The sequence below is a fragment of the Heptranchias perlo genome, chromosome 4, assembly GCF_035084215.1.
Source record: "Heptranchias perlo isolate sHepPer1 chromosome 4, sHepPer1.hap1, whole genome shotgun sequence".
Classification (NCBI taxonomy): domain Eukaryota; kingdom Metazoa; phylum Chordata; class Chondrichthyes; order Hexanchiformes; family Hexanchidae; genus Heptranchias; species Heptranchias perlo.
In genome coordinates this window covers 74,205,583-74,229,390 of record NC_090328.1, presented here as the reverse complement: position 1 = coordinate 74,229,390, position 23,808 = coordinate 74,205,583, and the positions used below count along the sequence as shown (strand labels likewise).

General features: G+C 42.5%; 1 protein-coding gene across 1 annotated transcript in view; it reads left to right on the top strand.

Annotated features, from left to right (window-relative positions):
* The window catches only part of rasef (RAS and EF-hand domain containing), a 48,455-nt gene that overhangs the window by 5,215 nt on the left and 19,432 nt on the right, over window positions 1-23,808 (top strand). The window contains exons 2-9 of the mRNA XM_067982207.1: window positions 3,911-4,057; window positions 11,337-11,427; window positions 15,877-15,972; window positions 17,266-17,343; window positions 19,158-19,273; window positions 19,404-19,472; window positions 20,503-20,587; window positions 21,588-21,679. Coding sequence (XP_067838308.1) covers window positions 3,911-4,057; window positions 11,337-11,427; window positions 15,877-15,972; window positions 17,266-17,343; window positions 19,158-19,273; window positions 19,404-19,472; window positions 20,503-20,587; window positions 21,588-21,679 — 774 coding nt within the window. The remainder of the gene's footprint in view (window positions 1-3,910; window positions 4,058-11,336; window positions 11,428-15,876; window positions 15,973-17,265; window positions 17,344-19,157; window positions 19,274-19,403; window positions 19,473-20,502; window positions 20,588-21,587; window positions 21,680-23,808) is intronic.

Genomic DNA, 23,808 nt, shown 5'->3' with positions numbered 1-23,808 from the left:
GCCATTGACTGCATTCTCTCTAATACAAAAGATCCACGTGTGGAAATTCCACCTGGTTCTCCCAATTGTTTGCCATAACTGCGAAAGATCAGCGGAAATGCTGGAGAAATAGTGAAAATGGCCGTTTGCACCATTTCTCTGGGGTTCTCGTTAAAGTTACGGTGGGCGAACAGGAAAACTTCCGTGGAAATTCTGCTACCCCCCGCCCCCCCCCCAAAAACTCTGCAATTCCCACAGTACCGAGGACACACACTGGGTTTTGCACCGTCTCAACCTAACTAGTAAATGTGCAGTGCCAGTTCTATTGATTACATCCACATGTGCAATTGTATAAAATAAATGCAAGGTGTAACATTATGCACATTAGAGGTTGACATTAAAATCATTAGCAGTAATGAGATGAAGAGCTTGCTGTCTGTACTTGAATTTAGTTCAAATTGTACGCCCCTCTATTATTTATTTTTCATTGCTTTGGCCAGATTTACAGCTGCTTCTAAATTTGCATTAGTAGCAAAATCTCTAAATTGCAACAATGTTCACTGTAAAAAGTGACCAGCTTCTTGCAAAACTGTTTGAGAAGTCACTTTTTTTGCAGTTTGGTTGATAGTTACAAGATAATGAGAAACTTCATTCAACTGCCAGTGAATAGGGATGTTTCTGTGGATCTAACCTGTTGTTTCCTTCTCGGTGTTAGTTTCAATCAGATTTTTGACTCCTTGGTCCTGGACCATGAAATACACCAGAAGGAAGGTGGGAAGAATCAATGATCATCACATTGGTATATAGTGGTTGAGGGCAAGGATGCCCTCTTGAGTCTGCAGGGAAAACAGTCGCTGCCATCAACCACCTATCACATCAGTAATTAGTAATTAACATTGACTTGAAATGGATATGATATTTCAGACTTTGTTTTTAGAAAAATTAATGTTACAATAACATGGCACCAGAATTTTTTTTATTCGTTCATGGGATGTGGGCGTCGCTGGCGAGGCCGGCATTTATTGACCATCCCTAATTGCCCTTGAGAAGGTGGTGGTGAGCCGCCTTCTTGAACTGCTGCAGTCCATGTGGTGGAAGTTCTCCCACAGTGGTGTTAGGAAGGAAGTTCTAGGATTTTGACCCAGCGACGATGAAGGAACGGCGATATATTTCCAAGTCGGGATGGTGTGTGACTTGGAGGGGAACGTGCAGGTGGTGTTGTTCCCATGTACCTGCTGCCCTTGTCCTTCTAGGTGGTAGAGGTCGCGGGTTTGGGAGGTGCTGTCGGAGAAGCCTTGGCGAGTTGCTACAGTGCATTCTGTGGATGGTACACACTGCAGCCACTGTGCGCTGGTGGTAAAGGGAGTGAATGTTTAGGGTGGTGGATGGGGTGCCAGTCAAGTGGGCTGCTTTGTCCTGGATGGTGTCGAACTTCTTGAGTGTTGTTGGAGCTGCACTCATCCAGGCAAGTGGAGAGTATTTCATCACACTCCTGACTTGTGCCTTGTAGATGGTGGAAAGGCTTTGGGGGGGTCAGGAGGTGAGTCACTTGCCACAAAAAACCCAGCCTCTGACCTGCTCTTGTAGCCACAGTATTTATATGGCTGGTCCAGTTAAGTTTCCGGTCAATGGTGACCCCCAGGATGTTGATGGTGGGGGATTCGGCGATGGTAATGCCGTTGAATGTCAAGGGGAGGTGGTTAGACTCTCTCTTGTTGGAGATGGTCATTGCCTGGCACTTGTCTGGTGCGAATGTTACTTGCCACTTATCAGCCCAAGCCTGGATGTTGTCCAGGTCTTGCTGCATGCGAGCTTGGACTGCTTCATTATTTGAGGGGTTGCGAACGGAACTGAACACTGTGCAATCATCAGCGAGCATCCCCATTTCTGACCTTTTGATGGAGCGAAGGTCATTGATGAAGCAGCTGAAGATGGTTGGGCCTAGGACACTGCCCTGAGGAACTCCTGCAGCAATGCCCTGGGGCTGAGATGATTGGCCTCCAACAACCGCTACCATCTTCCTTTATGCTAGGTATGACTCCAGCCATTGGAGAGTTTTCCCCCTGATTCCCTTTGACTTCAATTTTACTAGGGCTCCTTGGTGCCACACTCGGTCAAATGCTGCCTTGATGTCAAGGGCAGTCACTCTCACCTCACCTCTGGAATTCAGCTCTTTTGTCCATGCCTGGACCAAGGTTGTAATGAGGTCTGGAGCCGAGTGGTCCTGGCGGAACCCAAACTGAGCATCGGTGAGCAGGTTATTGGTGAGTAAGTACCGCTTGATAGCACTGTCAATGACATCTTCCATCACTTTGCTGATGATTGAGAGTAGACTGATGGGGCGGTAATTGGCCGGATTGGATTTGTCCTGCTTTTTGTAGACAGGACATACCTGGGCGATTTTCCACATTGTCAGGTAGATGCCAGTGTTGTAGCTGTACTGGAACAGTTTGGCTAGAGGTGCAGCTAGGTCTGGAGCACAAGTCTTCAGCACTACAGCCGGGATGTTGTTGGGGCCCATAGCCTTTGCTGTATCCAGTGCACTCAGCTGTTTCTTGATACCACGTGGAGTGAATCGAATTGGCTGAAGACTGGCTTCTGTGATGGTGATATCAGGAGGAGGCCGAGATGGATCATTCACTCGGCACTTCTGGCTGAAGATGGTTGCAAACGCAATACCATGTCGCATAACAGTTCAAAACATTCAGAATTCAATCCCATTTAAAGATGATATCAAAAAATGCAGTAATGGTAGTTGGCATTAATACATGTCACTCTTTTGATAGATACACATTTTCATGCTGTTTTATTGTCTGACAAAAGCATAGCAACACAGAGTCTGAATATCAGTGTCTCAACTATTGTTGCTACAACCGTCATGGATAAATTGCGCTGAATATTCTGTTAATTTTTACTTTTTGTTGGAAAGATTCTCGTCAGTAAGCCTTTTAAAAATCAGTTATAAAAAATTATGCTGTCAGTTTAGTACTCTTTCCATTTCAGACATCTTCGGAATACTGGTTTGGATGAGTTACTGGCTCTGACAATGTGAAGGAATTGAATTAATGCCAAATTTGATGCTGAATGATTCCTGGATTTCTGACTGTATTTAATCTAATGATAATTTGGGTCCCTCACTGTCAGCCTCAGTAACTCCAAGGCCATTCTCGTGAAAATGTTGTTAACTCTCACTTTTTAAAAAAAAGTAATGCGAACAGCTACAGATGGATGGAACAAAACTAAGAGTTGAATGCTAATCATGTTTACATATAACTGTTTTTAACAGGAACTGATACTTAGCCATACAGATCTCCTGGATTGTTCTAAGCTAGTTGATCTCCGATGGGCCACTAGCTGTAGTACCACGATTGGTCTCAGTGTCCTTAGACTAGAGAGGGGAGTGTCAGCCAAGGTTTGCATTCTGTTTGTCAGTTTGATTAGGTGTTGCTCCAAACTCAGTATTAAAAATTCTGACATGTAACATGTTCAAAGAGCACTAAGTGTGGAGCATTCTAGCAGCATAATCACAGTTCTGTGGTAAGTTTGGATTACGATGCCAGGTCGTAGAATTTGGAAAATTCTGAACTTGGTTCAATGGAAAGCAGCGTGGATTGAGATATGCTTGTTCCTTTAACACTTTTCCATCTTGTGCATCATTGTTAACACATGGCATTGTTTAATTTGCTGAGTTTCAAGTTTGTGACAAGATGTGGGTGTTAGGCATGACTCCTCCAAATGTTGGACATAAAGCAAAAATTCCTGAGGAGGTTTACAGCAATGTGTAAACAGCCCCGAAATGCTGCTGTAATATCTGAAGTGTACAGAGCCAGGATGTAGGTAAGGGTGACAGCATCACCATCTGACAGTGTTTCAGGGAAGCTGCTTCTTATGCCTCATTCATTCATTTATTCATTTATTGTGTTTCAAACAGACCTCAGCAGGTTGCTGCCCTTTACCAGAACCTGCAAACAAAAGAACCCAGGCTGATCGGTCAGTATGAATTTGTGATCAAGAACTTTGTTCGAGATATTACACTGCAGAATGCAGAGTTGGAAAAATTGGCCCACGCTGTGAAAAGGTAAGATTTCAAAAAACAATCTACAGTGTGTTCTGTAATGAATGGCTTATCATTGATGATATGGGGTAGATTTTCCTCTCTTTCGAATGGGCATAAGTAATCGCCTAGGCAGAGAATATAAGAGGAAAGTCAGACTGGAAGGATCACACGTCCATAACGGAGCTTTCCTGATTTTCAGTCCATTTATTTAAATGGATGGAAAATCAGGCAGAATCCACTATGGGCATCTGGTCCTGCTCACTTGATTTTCCTCTATGTGCTCTGCCTACAAAATTATTTATGCCCAAGAGCAAAAGAAGAAAATCTGCCCCAATTTGTTACAGAATGAGTAAGGATGCTCCTCTTCCAGAGCTCGCACCATTACCTCCGGAGACCCCAAGGATCAGTCCTAGGTGCCCTCCTCTTCCTTATGCTTTGGCAATATCATCAGACATGGGGTCATTTTCCACATGTAGGCTGATGACAGCAAGCTCTACCTCTCCGTCTGCTCTCTTGACCCCTCCACTACCTTTGTGCTGACAGACTGCTTGTTGATACCCAGGCTTGAGCCACAGTTTCCTTCAGTCAAACATTTCGAAGACTAAAGCCATCATCTCAGGCTTTCCCATAAACTCCATAACCTTGGCACTGATTCTGGCCACTGTCTCAAGCTGAAACATACTTTTCGCAACCTCAGCATCCTATTCCATCTGCAGCTCAGCTTCTGACCCCATATACTCTCCATCACAAAGACCCCCTATTTCCACCTCTGTAGCATCACCCACCTTTGCCCCGTCACAGCCCATCTGCTGAAACACTCATCCATGCTTTTGTCATCTTCAGGCTCAATTATTCCAATGTTTTCCCGGCCAGCCTCCCATCCACCACCCTCCTGAAACTTCAGCTCATCCAAAACTCACCTGCCCGTACTCAACCCCACACCAAGTCCCACACCTCATCACTCCTGACCTTTCAGACCTATGTTGCATCCCGATCTCTGAAAGCATCAAATCTTAAAATTCTCATCCCTGTGTTTAAATCCCATCATGGCCTCACCCATCATTATCTAGCCTGACAACTCCTCTGAACTCTTCACTCCTTTGGCTTTTTGTGCATTCCCCTCTTTGGTGACTGTTCCTTCAGCCACCTGGGCCCAGACTCTGGAATTCCCTCCCTAAACCTCTCCCTCTCCCTTTCCTTAAAACGTACCTCTTTGACCAAGCTTCTGGTTACCCCTCCTAATATCTCCTCCTTTCGCTGGTGTCTTTTTTTCTGATTGTGCCTCTCAAGTGCCTTGGAAAGTTTTTCATCATTAAAGGTGCTGTACAAATGCAAGTTGCTGTTGTTGACCTGAACAGATTGACTGGGCCTCAGTTCAATGTCTCATCTGAAAGACAGCACCTCTGACAATGCAGTGCTCCTTCAGTACTGTGCTGAACTGAGCTGCCAGATAATGTGCTCAAACTGCTGTAGTGGGCCTTGTACCCACAATCTTCTAACTTAGAGGCAAGAGTGCTAGCCCTGAGCTAAGCTGGTACTCCTACTGGTGAACTGTGCTCAAAAAGAGCATGAATCAGAGAATTGGTGCTACACTGTTCTGGCGCTACCTTTGATCTGTATTTCCTTAAAGAATGGCTCCCCGCTAGGGGTGTGGGATTGGTGAATTTATCCGTTAGTTCATTTGAAAAAAAATATTTACCTCTTTCTTCAGTCTCAACACTATGGGCTCAATTTTGAAATGGTGGAGGGAGGGAGTGGGGGGGGGGGGGGGGGGTGGGTGAAGGTGCATGTGGCAAACCTGAATTTAAAAAAAAACTTACCTTTTCCGACGCAATCGCGATGTATTTGATGGTGATTAAAGTTGTTTCCGGGTTTCACCAGGCGTGAACCGGAAGCCATGGGAAAGCCACCCAGGTAAGTTTAAAATTGTTTTAACTATCAACTATTTCAGAAATAAAGTACCTCAATGAGGTACATTTGGTTCTTTAACTATCATCCCGCCGGCTTTAATTGCCAGCAGGACTTCCGCATTTGTGAAGCCTGCACAGGCGCCTCTTTGGCAACCTCGGAAGTCGGCAGGTTGGAACCAGCTTCCAAACCCGCTCAGGATTTTCGCCATCTTCGCAGCCCTTCCACCCCCAGCGCACCCGCAATTTGATTTTAAATTGGGCCCTATGTAACTTACTCAGCTGATATGTTGGGTTGGTGATCTGCCTCAGGATAGTACCAGTCCTACTTTTGAACTGCCACTAAGAGATGCCCAGGAGTGACTCAGGGAGATTTGTCCATCTATTTTCACCCTCTACCTCTGGGATAGCACCTGACTTTGGCTGGTGCCTTCTCATGATGATACAGCTGAGATGTAGGATACACCATGCAGAGTATCTCATAGAATTACGTAGAATGTACAGCACAAAAATAGGTCATTCGGCCCAACAGGTTCATGCTGGTGTTTATGCTCCATGTGAGCCTCCTCCCGCCCTCCTACATCTAACTCTATCAACGCATCCTATTCCTTTCTCCAGCATGTGTTTATCTAGTGAGTTCCACATTCTAACCACTCTCTGGGTAAAGAAGTTTCTCCTGAATTCCCTATTGGATTTATTAGTAAGTATCTTATATTTATGGCCCCTAGTTCTGGTCTTCCCTGCAAGTGGAAACACCTTCTCTACGTCTACCCTATCAAACCCTTTCATAATCTTAAAGACTATCAAGTCACCCCTCAGTCTTCTCTTTTCTAAAGAAAAGAGCCTCAGCCTGTTCAATTTTCCTGATAGGTATAACCTCTCAGTTCTGGTATCATCCTTGTATCTTTTTAGTATCTCTATAATCTTTTTTTATAATATGGAGACTAGAACTGTTCATAGTACTCCAAGTGTGGTCTAATCAAGGTTCTATGCAAGCTTAACATAACTTCCCTGCTTTTCAATTCTATCCCTCTAGAAATGAACCCCTGTGTTTTGTTAGCTTTTTTTATGCCCTTATTAACTTGTGTTGGTACTCTTAGTGATTTGTGTGTCGCCGATCCCTTTGCTCCTCTACCCCATTTAGACTCTTATTTTCTGAGGATTATGTGACCTCCTTATTCTTTCTACCAAAATGTACCACCTCACAAATCTATATTGAAATTAATTTGCCAATTGCATGCCCATTCTGCAAGTTTATTAATGTCTTCCTGTATTTTGTTGCAGTCCTCTGCCGTATTAACTATACCCCCAATTTGGTATCGTCCACAAACTTTGAAATTGCACTTCTGACTCCCGAGTTCAAATTGTTTATGTAAATAGTGAACAACAGTGGTTCCAGAACCGATCTTAGTGGAACACCACTTCCCACCATTTGCAAGTCTGAGTAACTACCTTTAACTCCTACTCTGTTTTCTGTTTTGTAGCCAGCTTGCTATCCATTCTGCTACTTGTCCCCTGACTCCACATGCTCTGATCTTAGCCATGAGTCTACAGTCCGGTACCTTATCGAAGGCCTTTTGAAAATCCAAATATATTACACCTACTATATTATCCTTGTCTACCCATTCTGTACTTCACAGAATTCAGTAAAGTTGGTCAAACATGACCGTCCCTTTTGATATCCGTGCTGACTATTCTTTATTTGTTTGGTTTCTAGATGTTTTTCTATTACATCTTTGAGTAAGGATTCCATTATCTTTCCTTCCACTGACCTTAAGCTAACTGGTCTATAGTTCCCTTGACTTGCTCTATCTCCCTTTTTGTATGTATGTATGTACGTGCGTGCGTGCCTAGGACCGTAGGGTATGCCCTGTTCTGTAGTTGCAATCGTGCCCACAGTGCGTGCTGTAGCCATGGCGTGTCGTTACGGGCTGTCCCGTTGTGGTGTTCAGAGGGATATAGTTCTCCTGGACTCTCGTGATCACCGTAGTAAATGTTGCCCACTGCTGTTCTATGTCTCTGTCAGTAAATGTTTCCACTTTATTGTCCCTCGTTCCATTCTCATCCCCTTAAAATCAGCTTTTTTTCAATTCATTACTTTGGTCTTTGTCTTAACTATCTTAGACAATGTTTTTTTTTAAAACCAAACAAAATGATCTGTTACTTATGTTTTTGTTTGGATTACTCAAATATTCTTAGTGGTCAAATAATGAAACAGTGCAATCACCCCACAAGAAGTCTCTGAATACTCAGTTCACAGTGTCAAATGGCTTCATTAAAATCATACCTTATGATAGACCACACGTTCTTGTATAACCTCCTTGCTGTATGCCAGTTTTATAAATGAAAAACATTCCAGCTTAAAAGTCTTTTTCTCCTGTGCATGACTCGTATGGTGACACACAACAGCAAATGTTACGGTGTCGTAGAAAAAGCTGCTACTGATCGCAAGGTCCTGTATGTTGGAATTGAAACAAGTGTTATGAAAGTATTATGCAGGCCCCTTTATTCACAGGAATTTGATCATGTCAGTTTTTGTGTCAATTACTTTAAGCCTAGTCTACCAAACAGAAGAAGTCTTTGTTTTAGCTAGTTTAAATGTCACTGATATCATTGATATATTGGCCTTGGAGGGAGTGCAGCGTAGATTTACTAGAATGATATCTGGATTCCAAGTGTTAAATTACGGGGAGAGATTACACAAACTAGGGTTGTATTCCCTGGAGTTTAGAAGATTAAGGGGTGATTTGATTGAAGTTTTCAAGATATTAAGGGGAACTGATAGGGTAGATAGAGAGAAACTATTTCCGCTGGTTGGGGAGTCTAGGACTAGGGGACATAGCCTAAAAATTAGAGCCAGGAGTTTCAGGAATGAAATTAGGAGACGCTTCTATACACAAAGGGTGGTAGAAGTTTGGAACTCCCTTCTGCAAATGGCAGTTGATGCTAGCTTAATTGTTAATTTTAAATCTGAGATTGATTGATGAAATCTGAAATAAAAACAGAAAATGCTGGAAGTACTCAGCAAGTCAGGTAGCATCTGTGGAGAAAGAAACAGAGTTAATGTTTCAGGTCGATGACCCTTCGTCAGAACTGGAAGAAGTTGAAGATTATAACAGTTTTTATGCAAGTACAGAGCCAGGGAAAAAGGTTGGAGGAAAGAACAGAAGGGAAGGTCTCTGATAGGGTGAAGGACAGGAGTGATTAAATGACAAAAGGGATGACAGTGCAAGGCAAGGAGGGAGGAGGAAGGGGAGGGGCGGAAAGAACAAAAGGGAATGGGACAAGTAAAGAAACAAAAGATGGGTCTAGAGGAGCTGTAAATGGCAATATCAGAACAAATACCAGCACTTGCTGCCTGAAAAAATGGGAGCAGTGGTTATAATATATGATATAATCATAACCACTGCTCCCATTTTTTTGGACAGCAAGTGCTGGTAATGGTTCTGCTGATGCCATTTACAGCTCCTCTAGACCCATGTTTTGTTTCTTTTTGTCCCATTACCACCATCATCCCTTTTGTCATTTAATCACTCCTGCCCTCCACCCTATCACAGACCCTCCCTTTTGTTCTTTCCGCCCCTCCCCTTCCTCCCCCCTCTTTCCCTGACTCTCTACTTGAGCTTCTTCCAGTTCTGAAGAAGGGTCATCAACCTGAAACCCTGTTTCTTACTCTGCAGATCAGGCAGTATCTAGAGAATTTCCAGCATTTTCTGTTTTTATTTCTGAAGACATGACATCAGGTTCCACGTATATGCTGACGGCTCCCAGTTCTACCTCTCCACAACTTCTCTCAACCCCTCCTCTGCCTCTGTATTGTCACACTGGTTATCTGATATGCAGTCTTGGCTGAGCTGCAGTTTCCTCCAGTTAAACATTGGGAAGACCAAAGCCATCGTGTTTGGCTCCCGCCACAAACTCTGTACCCTTCCCACCAATTCTATCCCCCTCACATGCCACGGTCTCAGGTTGAACCAAAGCTTTGTATCCTATTCGACCCTAAGCTCTGCTTCCGATTCCATATCCTCTCCATTGTAAGACCTCCTACTTCCATTTCCAAACTTTACTTGTGCCCGCCCCTTCCTTAGCCCATCTGCTGCTGAAACCCTCATTCGTGCTTTGTCATCTCTAAACAGCTGTGTCAGCCGTGGCTCAGTGGTAGCACGCTCACCTCTGAGTCAGACGGTTGTGGGTTCAAGCTCCACTTGAGACTTGAGCACAAAATCTAGGCTGACGCTCAGTGCAGTACTGAGGGAGTGCTGCAGTGTCGGAGGTGCCATCTTTCGGATGAAATGTATAACCGGGGCCCTGTCTGCTCTCGGATGGATGTAAAAGATTTCATGGCACTATTCAAAGAAGTGCAAGGGAGTTCTCCCCAGTGTCCTGGCCAATATTTATCCCTTGATCAACATCAATAAAACAGATTATCAGGTCATTATCACATTACTCTTTGTGGGATCTCGCTGTGCGCAAATTGACTGCCGTGTTTCCTATATTACAATATTGACTACACTTCAAAAGTACTTCATTGGCTGTAAAGAGCTTTGGGACATTCTGAGGTTGTGAATCTATAAATGCAAGTCTTTCTTTTTAAACTCAACAATACCAATGCTCTTCTGGCTAACCTTCCATCTTCCACACTGTAAACTTCAGCACATCCAAAGTATGGGATAGGATCTGCTGTCCATATCTTATCCCACACTAAGTCCTGCTCACCAACATTCTTGTCCTTGCTGACCTACAATGGTTCTCCGTTTCCCTGTGCCTCCAATTTATAATTCTCATCCTCATGTTTAAATCCCTTCATGGTCTTGCCCCATCTCATCTCTGCAACTTCCTTCAGCCTTACAGCTCCTCAGAATTCTGCATTCCTCCGATTCTGTTCTCTTGTGCATCCCCTGCTCCCTTCACCCCGCCATTGGCGGTCATGCCTCTGGCCGTCAGAATCCCTCTGCCTCTCCACCTCCCTTTCCTCCTTTATGCCCCTCCTTAAATCCCACCTCTTTGACCAGGCTTTTGGTTACCCCTCCTAATATCATCATCTTTGGCTTAGTGTTAATTTTTTCCTGATTCTGCTTTTGTGAAGCACCATTGGACATTTTTCTACATTTAAAGATGCTATATGAATGCAAGTTGCTGTTGTAATGGAGAAATGTCATCAATGCCAACCTTTTTTTTACAACAGACAACTCTTGATATCAGCTTAACAAGTTAAAGCACAACCAAATTGCTCTTTTATTCATTAAAACTGTTCTAATTGTGGGCAGAGCAGATAAATAGAAGAGGGTTCTTCCCCTTTGCTGCAGTATTATAACCACCGTAGATGCGCATGAATGAGGTGAAGCAGCTTGTATCGAGCAGGGCTCTGTTATATTGGTACTTGTTTGTTTCAGGACACAGGATGAGGCTGCACAACAGCTGAGTGAGCTGGAGGAGGACATTGATCAGCGAATAAAGACTGCGGTTCAGGACTGTCAAAAGGAGGTGAGATTGTAAATAAAATTCCATCTCTATCCAATTAACAGTCTTAATTTTGTTGTTCAAAACTCATGTAAATGGCGTCCTTATTTTAAAAAGTAGTCTGAGAAATATTGCTGTTAAAATAGATAATACTGGGGAATGATTTTGTCAAGTGTAGCAGGATTGTAATCATGTCAAGAGTAATTTTCAACTTCACCACCTGGTGGTAACCTGGCGGAGTGGATCGCACGTCTATTATAGAATCCACCTGATTTTCAGTCCACTGTAATCAGACGGCTCCACCGGGTTGTTGCCCAGACGGTGAAGATGAAAATAACCCCCATGCTTTATAAATAGGTTCATGATTTAATTACACTTGTTGCAGTGCAAATCATTTGCCACTGAATTTTAACTCCATAACGCAATGCACTAAAGTTCTGAAATTACAAGATACTAGTGGCTACACATTTAAAATAAATGGGTTACCGCCTGCGCTAAAGTAGTGGAGAGAGAAATTTCAGGTGAACATATTCAATGTTCATGTGTTTTAACCCATAGTGGAATGTCAGAGCCTAAATTCTTCACTCTGCGTTTAGCTGTGCTACACCTCATTTAGAAGCGATTGATGTTGACACTGAAATGGAAAAATGTTCCATTCCTCAGTGCCAGCATCCCTCGCCTATAACAAGCCTGAAATTCAACACACAACATTTATAGCAGCCTCTTCAAAAACGACAGTGTAGTTTGCACTGCATCGAATATTACTTTTCCACAAAATGAGCACACCTGAAAGGGCAACAATTTTTCTTCAAATATTTCACAACTAACTTTGACATCCTTTGTGTAATAATTTCCAACAGTAAACATTGCTGGGAGAAAGGCAGGGCTGTTAAAATAAAGCATCAAGTACACTGTGATTGTTAAATATTTACTCTTATTTATGACCTTCATCTGTAGTTGTTACCTCAAGCATGCACCTATGTTCTGACCCCATTTATAACGTCACTAGATCCAGCAAGCACACGAATCATCCTTTTACTGTATTATCCATATGGATGGTATTCCATTTAAAATATAGAATCCTACATTCTGAAGAAACTCTGCCTGTAAAATAAATATTTCCATTTGTTTGGGAGGCTGACTGTAACTCAAAACAACATTTCACTTCACAAGTCAGAATTGAAAATATATTTCATGGAGATGTGTGGAGCACTAATATTTATGATCAATTTTTGGGTTTAAAATAATCTTTTATCTTTTTTACTCTAAAGCAGGGAAAATGTTACATAGTGTCAGTGCACCATTGCAATGTAATCATTATTTACGTAGGGAAAATATTTGCATAGTTTCCTGCCCATGGCAGTGTGACAAATATAATTAACTTGGCTCTAAATTTCATTTGTGACATGTAATGGAGAGTACATGTAGTTTTAACCTGGCTGTATAGCAAGGTTAAAGCGCTGTATAGTTTTTAAAAAAATTATGCCTGACCTCAGATTTTGGGCTCGTGCTTTCGAGAGAGTTTCTCTAATTAAAAAAAAATCTAGTGGGTCAGAAGCACTAGCAACTCAGTATAATTGTTATATATGTCTTGAGATCTGGAGGTAGGAGTCCCTTCACAGTTGTTTTTTTAAATTCGTTCATGGGATGTGGGCGTCGCTGGCAAGGCCAGCATTTATTGCCTATCCCTAATTGCCCTTGAGAAGGAGGTGGTGAGCCACTGCCTTGAACCGCAGCACTCCATGTGGTGAAGGTTCTCCCACAGTGCTGTTAGGAAGGGAGTTCCAGGATTTTGACCCAGTGGCGATGAAGGAACGGCGATATATTTCCAAGTCGGGATGGTGTGTGACTTGGAGGGGAACGTACAGGTGGTGGTATTCCCATGTGCCTGCTGCTCTTGTCCTTCTAGGTGGTTTGGGAGGTGCTGTCAAAGAAGCTTTGGCGAGTTGCCACAGTGCATCCTATAGATGGTACACACTGCAGCCATGGTGTGCCGGTGGTGAAGGGAGTGAATGTTTAGGGTGGTGGACGGGGTGCCAATCAAGCAGGCTGCTTAGTCCTGGATGGTGTTGAGCTTCTAGAGTGTTGTTGGAGCTGCACTCATCTAGGCAAGTGTAGAGTATTCCATCACACTCCTGACTTGTGCCTTGTAGGTGGTGGAAAGGCTTTGGGGAGTCAAGAGGTGAGTCACTCACCACAGAATACCCAGCCTCTGACCTGCTCTTGTAGCCACAGTATTTAAGTTTCTGGTCAATGTTGACCCCCAGGATGTTGATTGTGGGGGATTCAGTGATTGTAATGCCATTGAATATCAAGGGGAGGTGGTTAGACTCTCTCCTGTTGGAGATGATCATTGCCTGGCACTTGTCTGGCGCAAATGTTACTTGCCACTTATCAGCCCAAGCCTGGATGTTGTCCTGGTCTTGCTGCTTGCGGGCATGGACTGCTTCATTATCTGAGGAGTTGTGAATGCACAGTGTTCAGTTCCAATCATCAGCGAACATCCCCATTTCTGACCTTATGATGGAAGGACGGTCATTGATGAAGCAGCTGAAGATGGTTGGGCCTAGGACAGTACCTTGAGGAACTCCTGCAGCAATGTCCTGGGGCTCAGATGATTGGCCTCCAACAACTGCTACCATCTTCCTTTGTGCTAGGTATGACTCCAGCCACTGTAGAATTTTCCCCCTGATTCCCATTGACTTCAGTTTTACCAGGGCTCCTTGGTGCCACACTCGGTCAAATGCTGCCTTGATGTCAAGGGCAGTCACTCTCACCTCACCTCTGGAATTCAGCTGTTTTGTCCATGTTTGGACCAAGGCTGTAACGAGGTCTGGAGACGAGTGGTCCTGGCAGAACTCATACTGAGCATCAGTGAGCAGGGCATTGGTGAGTAAGTGCCGCTTGATAGCACTGTCGGCGACGCCTTCCATCACTTTGCTGATGATTGAGAGTAGACTGATGGGGCGTTAATTGGCCAGATTGGATTTGTCCTTTTTGTGGACAGGACATACCTGGGCAATTTTACCACATTGTCGGATAGATGCCAATGTTGTAGCTGTACTGGAACAGTTTGGCTAGATGTGTGGCTAGTTCTGGAGCGCAAGTCATCACTACAGCCAGGATGTTGTCGGGGCCCATAGCCTTTGTTGTATCCAGTGCACCCAGCCATTTCTTGATATCACATGGAGTGAATCGAATTGGCTGAAGACTGGCTTCTGTGATGGTGGAGATATCGGGAGGAGGCCGAGTTGGATCATCCACTCGGCACTTTTGACTGAAGGTGGTTGCAAATGCTTTAGCCTTGTCTTTTGCACTCGTGCTGGATTCTGCCATCATTGAGGATGGGAATGTTTACAGAGCCTGCTTCTCCCGTTAGTTGTTTAATTGTCCACCACCATCCACTACTGGATGCAGCAGGACTGCAGAACTTTGATCTGATCCTTTGGTTGTGGAATCGCTTAGCTCTGTCTATAGCATGTTGCTTCCGGTGTTTATCATCCACGTTGTCCTGAGTTGTAGCTTCACCAGGTTGGCCCCTCATTTTTAGTGGCGTTGTCATGTTGCTGTGTCAACAAATTATTTTATGGAACCTTTCTAAAGCATATTATCTTGGAGTTGGGTGGCACAGTGTGTCAGCATGTGACCTTTTCACATATGGCTCCTGGGTTTAAATCAAGCACAGACTGATGAGATGAAAGTCGCTTCTCTCTGGCTGTAAAGGTGTTCTGTGGATTGAGGTTGGCAGTCTCAATCCAATTGGTAATCTGTGCAGACCCAGAGCATGAAATTGTCCCAAATTAGGCAAGCTTGTCAAGATGAGTGAAAGATTTTAATGACGACAAATAAGTAGTTTGCTTCAGTTTTCATTGAAGAGGTGGATGTAAAGTACAGAACTGTTTACCGGAGGTTATTATTCAAAGAGAAATTGTACCAAAGAAATTACTCAAATTTAAGCAAGACACATCACCAGGACCTCTGGTCTACATTTAAGGATCCTGAGGGAAGCTAGGGAAGAAATAGTGGAGGTGCTGACTATAATTAGTGATGACCTGCTCCGATGTCTTTTGACAGTGCTGCTGAGAGAATGGGACCTGCTCCAGCGTTTTGACAGTGATGCTCAAGAGTAGGGACCTTATGTGAGTCCTCTGACTATGGTGTTTGAGAGTTTGGACTTGCTCAAAGGCCTCTGACATTGTTGCTCGTGGGTGGCCTCATCGCATTGTCATTTGAGATATGAATCATACTTCCCTCCTTTTGTGGAAAAGCAACTTCACGGGAGAAATCCACATTGGGAGGGGGTGTCATTTGTTTCACTGATTTTATGTACAACTGAATCACAATGGAAGGGATAATACTAACAGAAAAGTTTACAGATGAGTCTCTTGTCTCTTTGAATGGGACTATATTTCTGTTATGAAATGGTACATATTATTTGCATATGGCCAAAACCATTTGACTTTGTGATTGCAGGAACAAAGAAAAGCGGAGTTTGCTCTCGTTAAGCTAAAATATCAATATGACGCTGATGTAAATGAACTCCAGATAACAATCTCAAAACTGAAAAAGGTGAGGATTATCTTCCAAGCTGATTTTAAAATGACACTTGAGAGCGCAGTCTGAGGTGAACTTTATGGGGTTTTTTTTGCTTGAAATTGGCGATAGTTTTAAAAAAACAAAAGAAATGCTTGGCAAAATGTGCTTTTCAAGGTACTGTGCAGAAGTCAAGAGAATTTCTAGGAACAAGAAGTGGTCGTTGAGCTCATGCTGCCATTTGTGGCTCAATGTGCTGTAAATTAATCTGGAGACATGTTTTCCTCTTGTCCCTATTTTCCAAATAGGGCCATGAGGTCCCAAGAAATCTTTGATATTCTAGGATATGGAGTGGGGGAAGGAAAGTTGGTGAAATCCTCTATTTTCAAAGCTGCTATGACTGTGCTGCGACTGGGCTTGCGATCTGCTTTATCCTGTGACATCTTCTATCTCTTGGGGCTGGGAGGGAGAAATTGTTATGTGCAGAAACTATGGTTTTCAGTGTATTTTACTTTGGTCAATCCAGCCAATCTGTTACTCCCTGCTGGTCTAATGACATTGCTAGGATGGGGAAATGAGTGTCTCCAGCAAATTTTTTCCATTTGATACAATCAGTGAATTGCAAAATGTGCAATTGTTTTTGGCTTAGGTGTTTTTGGTGCAGATATTGCACTTCTGCATTCACATTCCTCTTCTATGTTCAACTCTCGAGTGCGCGGGAGAGGGAAAAGGGGTGGAGACACATGCTGCCTAGTCTCTGTCCCCTGTGTTCTCCTGGGATGTCCCCAGGGTTGGGGAGTGGAGTGTCTGCACCTGCAGCATTGAATGGAAATGAAAATCGACAGTTTGAATAACAGTCAGCCGATCCGCCATGCCTGTTTTATATACTGGCGACAAGTTGAAAATCTACCCCCTTCAGGCTGCTGTTTTTGGACAGTAGCCACAAGGCCCTACAGCTGGTGACCACTACCAGCCTACAGCGCTCCCCCCCCCCCCCCCCCCCCCCCCAAACTCTGAGGGCAGACTCCTGTCATAGAGCAGGGGGAGCGTTGGGGCCACACAAATGACATGATTTCCAAATTCAGGCAGGTTCAAGTCAGGTCCCGCGCACTTTGGGTATGATGCACCTGACTGGCTTCCTGGTTCAGGAGGAGGAAGAGTGGAGCCATGGACTTTGAGTAAAGTCTTAAATTTTTCATATCGCTTAGAGGATGGTTAAAGTCTGTCCTCCTTGTGAATCATTTTGAAAGTTGTACAAAAATGATCTTCCTGACTTACTTTTATTTAGAGTGGTGGAAAATCTAGAAACACATTCTTTTCCTCTTGCAGTTAGAAGAACAATACAGATCGATTAGTCCAAAGGAGGAGAGCATTGCATTAAAAAGAAAAATAAACGATTTAACTCTGGTAAGAAAGTATGTTTCTGCGCAGGCTCTGGCTCTGGTATATTACTTAATCTCCTGAAAATGCAGGCAGCATTCAACAAGAACAAAGAAATCAAGTTTTACAATTTGGGATAATTCTAACAATGTTCTGAAAAAACCTCAGTGCACACCTCTTGTCTGCTTTTTCAACATCTTTGATCTATTGATCTAAGACTTTGGGGCTAATTTTAAACTAACCTGCTCGGCGGGAAACTGATGGGATCGGATTGGCCACCCATATTACACCCTGCTTGATTTTATTTTCCATTGATGTCAGTGGAAATAAAACCGGGTCGGGTGTAAAACAACGGCTGAGCTGATCCTATCTGTTTCCTGCCTGGTGGATTAGGTTAAAACTACCCCTTATGTTAAAGGCTCTATAGTACAGCAACAAGTTTATGAGAAAACTAGAGTTTTGTATTTAATGTGTACACTACCTGGATCGTGGCAGTGAAGTTGTCAATATAGGAAATCCTAATTTTTCATTTGCATGATCCATATGTCAAGTGATTTAAAGGGCCGGGTTTTTCTGTGAAAATAACGGCGAGGCTAACAGCGCTCACCGTTATTTCTGTGCAAATGGTAGAGTAACTTCCAGCGACCACACATGCGCAGTTAAACGTGGAAATCCGGAAGTTCCTGCACTACCCTAATGGATAGGAACTAATCCCACCAGAAAAAGGTAGGTTGACATTTTAAGTCTAAGCACCCTGTTAACGGCATGGTAGGTCTTAATGACTGCCAAACAACCCTCTCTGGCACTGAAAATTAACTTTTACAGGTGTGGCGTCTCATTCCTTCAGATTTTAATTGTTGGATAATTTTTTTTAAAAAAAATTAAATTTAAAAACTTTTTTTTACTTGTTTCTTTTAGCTCTGTCGTTTCATTCACTATTTCTTACTCTCTCTTTTTACTTCGCTTTCTGTGCCTGATTTGACATTGAATTCACTATTCTAACTTGCACTTCCTGGTTCAGTCTCTGCGTGGCTTATTAACATGCTTCTGTCTGATTGATTAGTTAAGGGGATACACAGTTGCCTGCCCTGTTCACACAGTTCCCAGGTGCCCTGTAGAGGGTGCTGCATTGGATTGTGCACCCCATGAGAGAACTTGCTGTGCAAAAGCCTATGAAAATTCTTTGGGCGTATGCAAATCTAATGAACGGTTGGCGCCATTCGTTCACCGCTCACAGGAAAATCCGGCCCATTATCATTAATTTACTGCTGGGAGTGGGCTTGCATGGATGTTGGATGAGAACAAGATCAGGCTTTACTGTGGTGCTTCCTATGGTAACACAGCATGCAACACTCTGTCAAGGTTCATAGTGAACAACCACTTTAGTGTGTTTCCGTGCAAACGTGCCCCAGGAAGGGAAGAACGCCTTAGGGAAAGGATAGAAGAGAAAAAAATTGGCAAGAGAAAACTGTATTTTTACACTTTTTTTTATTCTATTCATTCTTCCACTGTACACTATCTGTGGCCAAGAGGGTGAGTTGGCAGCATTCTCCCAGGTCTGCACGGAGATCTGCTCCCTCACTGATGTGCCTTCTTACAACTAGTAGAAAAATGGCATGAGATTGTCCTCTGGTGTCTGACCCCTTCAGCTTCTTCTTCCTTCTGGGTGAAATACACCTGTAATGTGTTTAGGAACTGTAGATATGATGCACTAAACCACCTTGTTGCCCAGTTAGTTATCAATTTAAAATAATATATTAGTGAAATTTGTGAGCAAGGGTGTTGAGGCTAGAAAACAGAATTAGTCAAGAAATTAATGCTTGTTTTTTGCTGTCTTTTAGGAAAATGAGAAACTGAGGAAAGAATTCCTTGAAGCACAGACAAACATGATGCTGCTGCAGAGTGAAATGGATACTTTGAAAAGTGATTATGCAGATCAGAGTTTGAATTTAGAAAGGTAAAAGAAATCGCAATCAATAATTGCACGATTAAGTTAAATAGCATTCATTACAGGTGCTGCGCACAACTGCGTGTAAAAGAATGTTTCTTTTTACCTCTGTCTCACTCCATTTTTAATACTACTGCAGGGATCATGATGTGGTCAGAGGGTATGCGGATGATAGAGACAGCCTAACACGGCAAATTGAAATGCTTCAGTAAGTACTCTTTTCTTCAATTGCTAACTAACACTTTAAATGGATACACTTTTTCTGATGTATGTATGTGTTGTATCTGAATAATCTGGCCCTCTTTAAATTCACTAGCCTTACATTTTCGCAGTGATATTGTCTTTAGTGATATTGTCTTTATCAAAATAGTGTTTACTACCTTGGAACTCTTCCTTGGCCTGGAGAATTTTTTTCTCATCTGCTCCCAATGCACTGAGGAGAGTGCATTCACTTTCTGCTATGCTTAAAGTACACTGGCTCTGGAGGATTTCCTTCTACCCTAAAAATTGACTCTTTTGTCAGGGTCACCTCCTGCAATAATATCTTCAGGCTCTTTTTGCTAAAAGGGGCAATTCTGGGAGCTCCTTCAGCCTTTCAGATGTCCGAGTCAGCCTCAAAAAAAAGTTGCAGCTCTAAGAGTTGCTGAACTCTTTCTTCAGCATCACCTTCCCCACCCAAAAGGTAAATTAAGTCATCTTGCGTATCCAAAATTCTGCACTGCAGAATATTATAAATCATTCATATTAGCCAGTTGTGGAACCCAACTGGGTCAGGTTGCCATTCAGCTAGTGTGGGTGCACATGCATATGCGTGGGTCATTATTTGGCCTGATTGCAGAATCAGCCCTATAAAAGCTATTAGTTGTGTGGCGGCAGTGGTGTTAATCCTCAGAACGTAGACATAAGCTGCTTGTTTCATATTTCTGTGACTAGGTGCCAACAACTCGACACCAATGTTTCCATTTTGGAAGGGAGAGGGTGGGCTATTTCATTTTTGATGTGAATTGATTTTTCCAGACACGTCTATTATCTGCGCAAAGTTTTTTGTATTATCTTGTTGTAAAATACTTTAAAACTGTATAGGATATTAGAAATTGAAATTCAGTTTCCCTGAAGTATTTTAGTAAAGGATTTGAGTTTCTCTGGCCATCTTGGTGTATAACATGACATCTTTCATAAAGGAATCAGCTATTTTTTGTAATCCTTGGCATTTGCCAATGTTTCTTCCCCTTTTACAGGTTAGCCAACAGAAAGCTTCATGACAGCAATGATAGCTTACGATCTGCTCTGGAAAACTGTTTGAGCAAATATAACAGGTCTTTGGTGAGTGTCCAACTAAAATGTGCTATTGACTTTTAAATGGATTATGATTTAGTTACCCTAAATGTGAAGCACACTCTAATTTATTAACTGAATCAGTTACATTTATTTACTTGAAAGCTGTATACTCATCTTTTGAGTGTAAGCATGCTTTATGCACTCCATTATTTCCCCTGGTTGGTGGGACATGTATCTCCCATGGTTGAGAGAGTTGGGCAAGCAGCCTGCTTGAAGGTGACCAGTTTCACCCCCCAAGCCCTACTCCAGGTCTTGAGCATGCAATCTAGGCTGACACCTCAATGCAGTACCGGGAGAGTGCTGCATTGATGGAGATGCTGTCTTTCGGATGAGGCATTAAATTGAGGCTCTGTCTGGCTGCTCAGGTGGATGTAGAAGATCCCATGGCACTATTCAATGAAGAGCAGGAGAGTTCTCTTGGTGTCCTGAACAATATTTAATTCCCAACCAACACCACCAAAAACAGATTAACTGGTCATTCATTTAATTTTGCTGCTTCTATGACCTTGCTATGAACAAATTGGCTGCCATGTTTGCCTGCAAAACAATAGTGATCAGGACGTCCTGAGGACATGAAAGGCTATATAAATGCAGATTTTTTTTTTGTCCCAACCTCAGCAGAGTCACGCTGACTCTACATGTGCAAAATGTTCTATTTTGTACACAGGCCAACTTTATAGAAACTTTTAGTTAAACTGTCAATTTGATGCCAATGGGTGGGCAGTTTTGTGCTGTGAACTTGCATTAATTTTGAATGGGTTTGAGACAGCCAAAGAGCACTCTGGTCCTTACAGCCGTTAGAGAGGATACATTTGAACTCAGGACCGTGAAGTGAAGGATCATTGTAATAATCACTACTACCCCAGTCCTCCAGCTAACAGCTGTCTAAAGAAAGATGGAAGCTGCAGACAAACTTTAGACAAACACAATTTCACATGCAAACACTACTATATACAAATAACTAGAATTTTCTACACTATTACAGCGTGCAGCAAATTCCTCACCAGGGTATGCCATGTTCAGAAGTAGCCCAAAACTTGGTGGGCGCCAGTCCCCTCAGACTCCATTATATGACAGGTGAGCATCTTTATACATCCTCACAGAATACGTACAATTTCTGTTTAGGACCAGGTGGACTGTGCTGGGTAAAAGCAATGAAGGGATGATCTGACTGAAATGGAGATCAGAGAAAAAGTCTGGACTTGTGTATTGAAATAAAGAAGTATGAACTCAGTAGTTTATCATTTGCAATGCCCTGTACTCATTCCTTTTCACAAAGACAATTCTCTAATGATTTTTTTAATTTATTGTCACTCAATGTTACAGATTTAAGATAATTGGTAAAAAATTTCAGTGGGGAAATGAGGAGAAATATTTTTACGCAGCGAATTGTTGTGATCCGGAATGCACTGTCTGCAAGTGTGGTGGAAGCAGATTCAATAGTAACTTTCAAAACGGAATTGGATATATACTTGAAAAGGAGAAATTTGGAGGGCTATGGGGAAAATGCAGGGAAGTGCTACTAATTAGATAGCTTTTTAAAAGAGATGACACAGGCATGATGGGCTGAATGGCCTCCTTCTGTGCTGTATGATTCTCTGATTCTATATAATGTCTTTACAACACCAAACATTGCTACATCATGCCTTCAGATTCTGTAACACATAGTGTATTCTTGAACAAACATTTTGTTATTTTATTTGGTACAACCCTGATCCATCAACTGCTGCAGTGCTTGTCTTTTTAAATTTTTCCCCTTTACCCCCACCCATTATGGCCCTGTGTGCACACCATCTTGAACTGAGAGCAACCATAGGAGTAAAGCTTCTAAGAGTTCTTCTAGGTCTGTACTATTCCATTTGTGCTTATGAGGCCATTTCAGGGCAAATAGAAAGTACTCTGCCTTAGCTCAGTGGTAGCACGCTTGCCTCTGAGCCAGAATGTCATGCGTTCAAGCCCCACTCTAAGTACTTGAGCACAGAATCTTGGCTGTCGGGGGTGCTGTCTTTCGGTGAGATGTTAAACCAAGGCCTTGTCTGCCACCTCAGGTGAACACAAAAGATCCCAGGGCATTGTTTGAAGAAAAGGAGTGGTGTCCTGGCCCACATTTATCCCTCAACCGATATCACCAAAAAGGATTAACTGTTATTTGCAGCTTGAGGGACCTTGCTGTGTGCAAGTTGGCTGCTGTGTTTCCCTACATTACAATGGTGACTACATTTTTTAAGAAAAGTTGGCTGTGAAGCATTTTAGGATGGCCTGTGGTTGCAAAAAGTGCTTTATAAAATGCAAGGTTTTTCTTTATTCTGTAACTGTACCTACGACTTTCCCCCCTCTATTTTCATGGTGTAGTGTCTGGGTTCTGCTTGGTGTGTCTCCATAAATAAATGATTGAGTTTACTAACACCTTTGGCATGAAGCCACATCTTATGGACTCTCTGGTACAGTGTGTTGGAGCCTTAATCCATTGTGGCACCTTATTACCATCTTTTTCTAGGAAATGCCTTTACAGAGCATTATAATCATTACATACCACAGGAGGTAAAAGTTGTTGTAAATATAGTATAAAGCACAAGACTAGCTTAGGTTCTGTACTGATTAGTCTGACCACTTCCATCATTTGCAGGTTTTTTTTTGTTTCAACCTCATTGTGTTGCATGTGTATTGGCATCCTTTTTGCTTCTTGATGTGTGTATTTTGTGTGTACTGTGGTGTGTTCAGAATGAGGGGTGCATTCTGAAATAGGCCACATTTTAAAATAAAATAGACAGCCCTGGTGACAGAACCAGTGCTCAAAATTTAGTTATATAAAGATGACATTGTCATCAGTCTTATTGTGCCACATGCTAATCAAAAACAATCAACTGAGTAAAGAATCATAATGTGAACAGCAAACAGAGACTTGTTTATAATCAGGGAGGTACAAGAACATGTATTATGACCAGGAAATACTGAGACCTGTAGTTATCTGTCATGTATTAAAAAAACTACAGTCCATTCTTAACTGTTGAAGGCATAGCTGTCTCTAGAATTGCATAAAGTAGCTATGTATTTATTTAACATAATTAAAACTTTACTGATCCAATGTTCACTCCTCGACTAAACATTAAAATGCTTTAAATATCTTTTTGTTTTATAAGTTGTTATAAATTAAACATTTACCTGATTCCTTAACATTCCCCAGACAGCCATTTTAGAAACAAGTC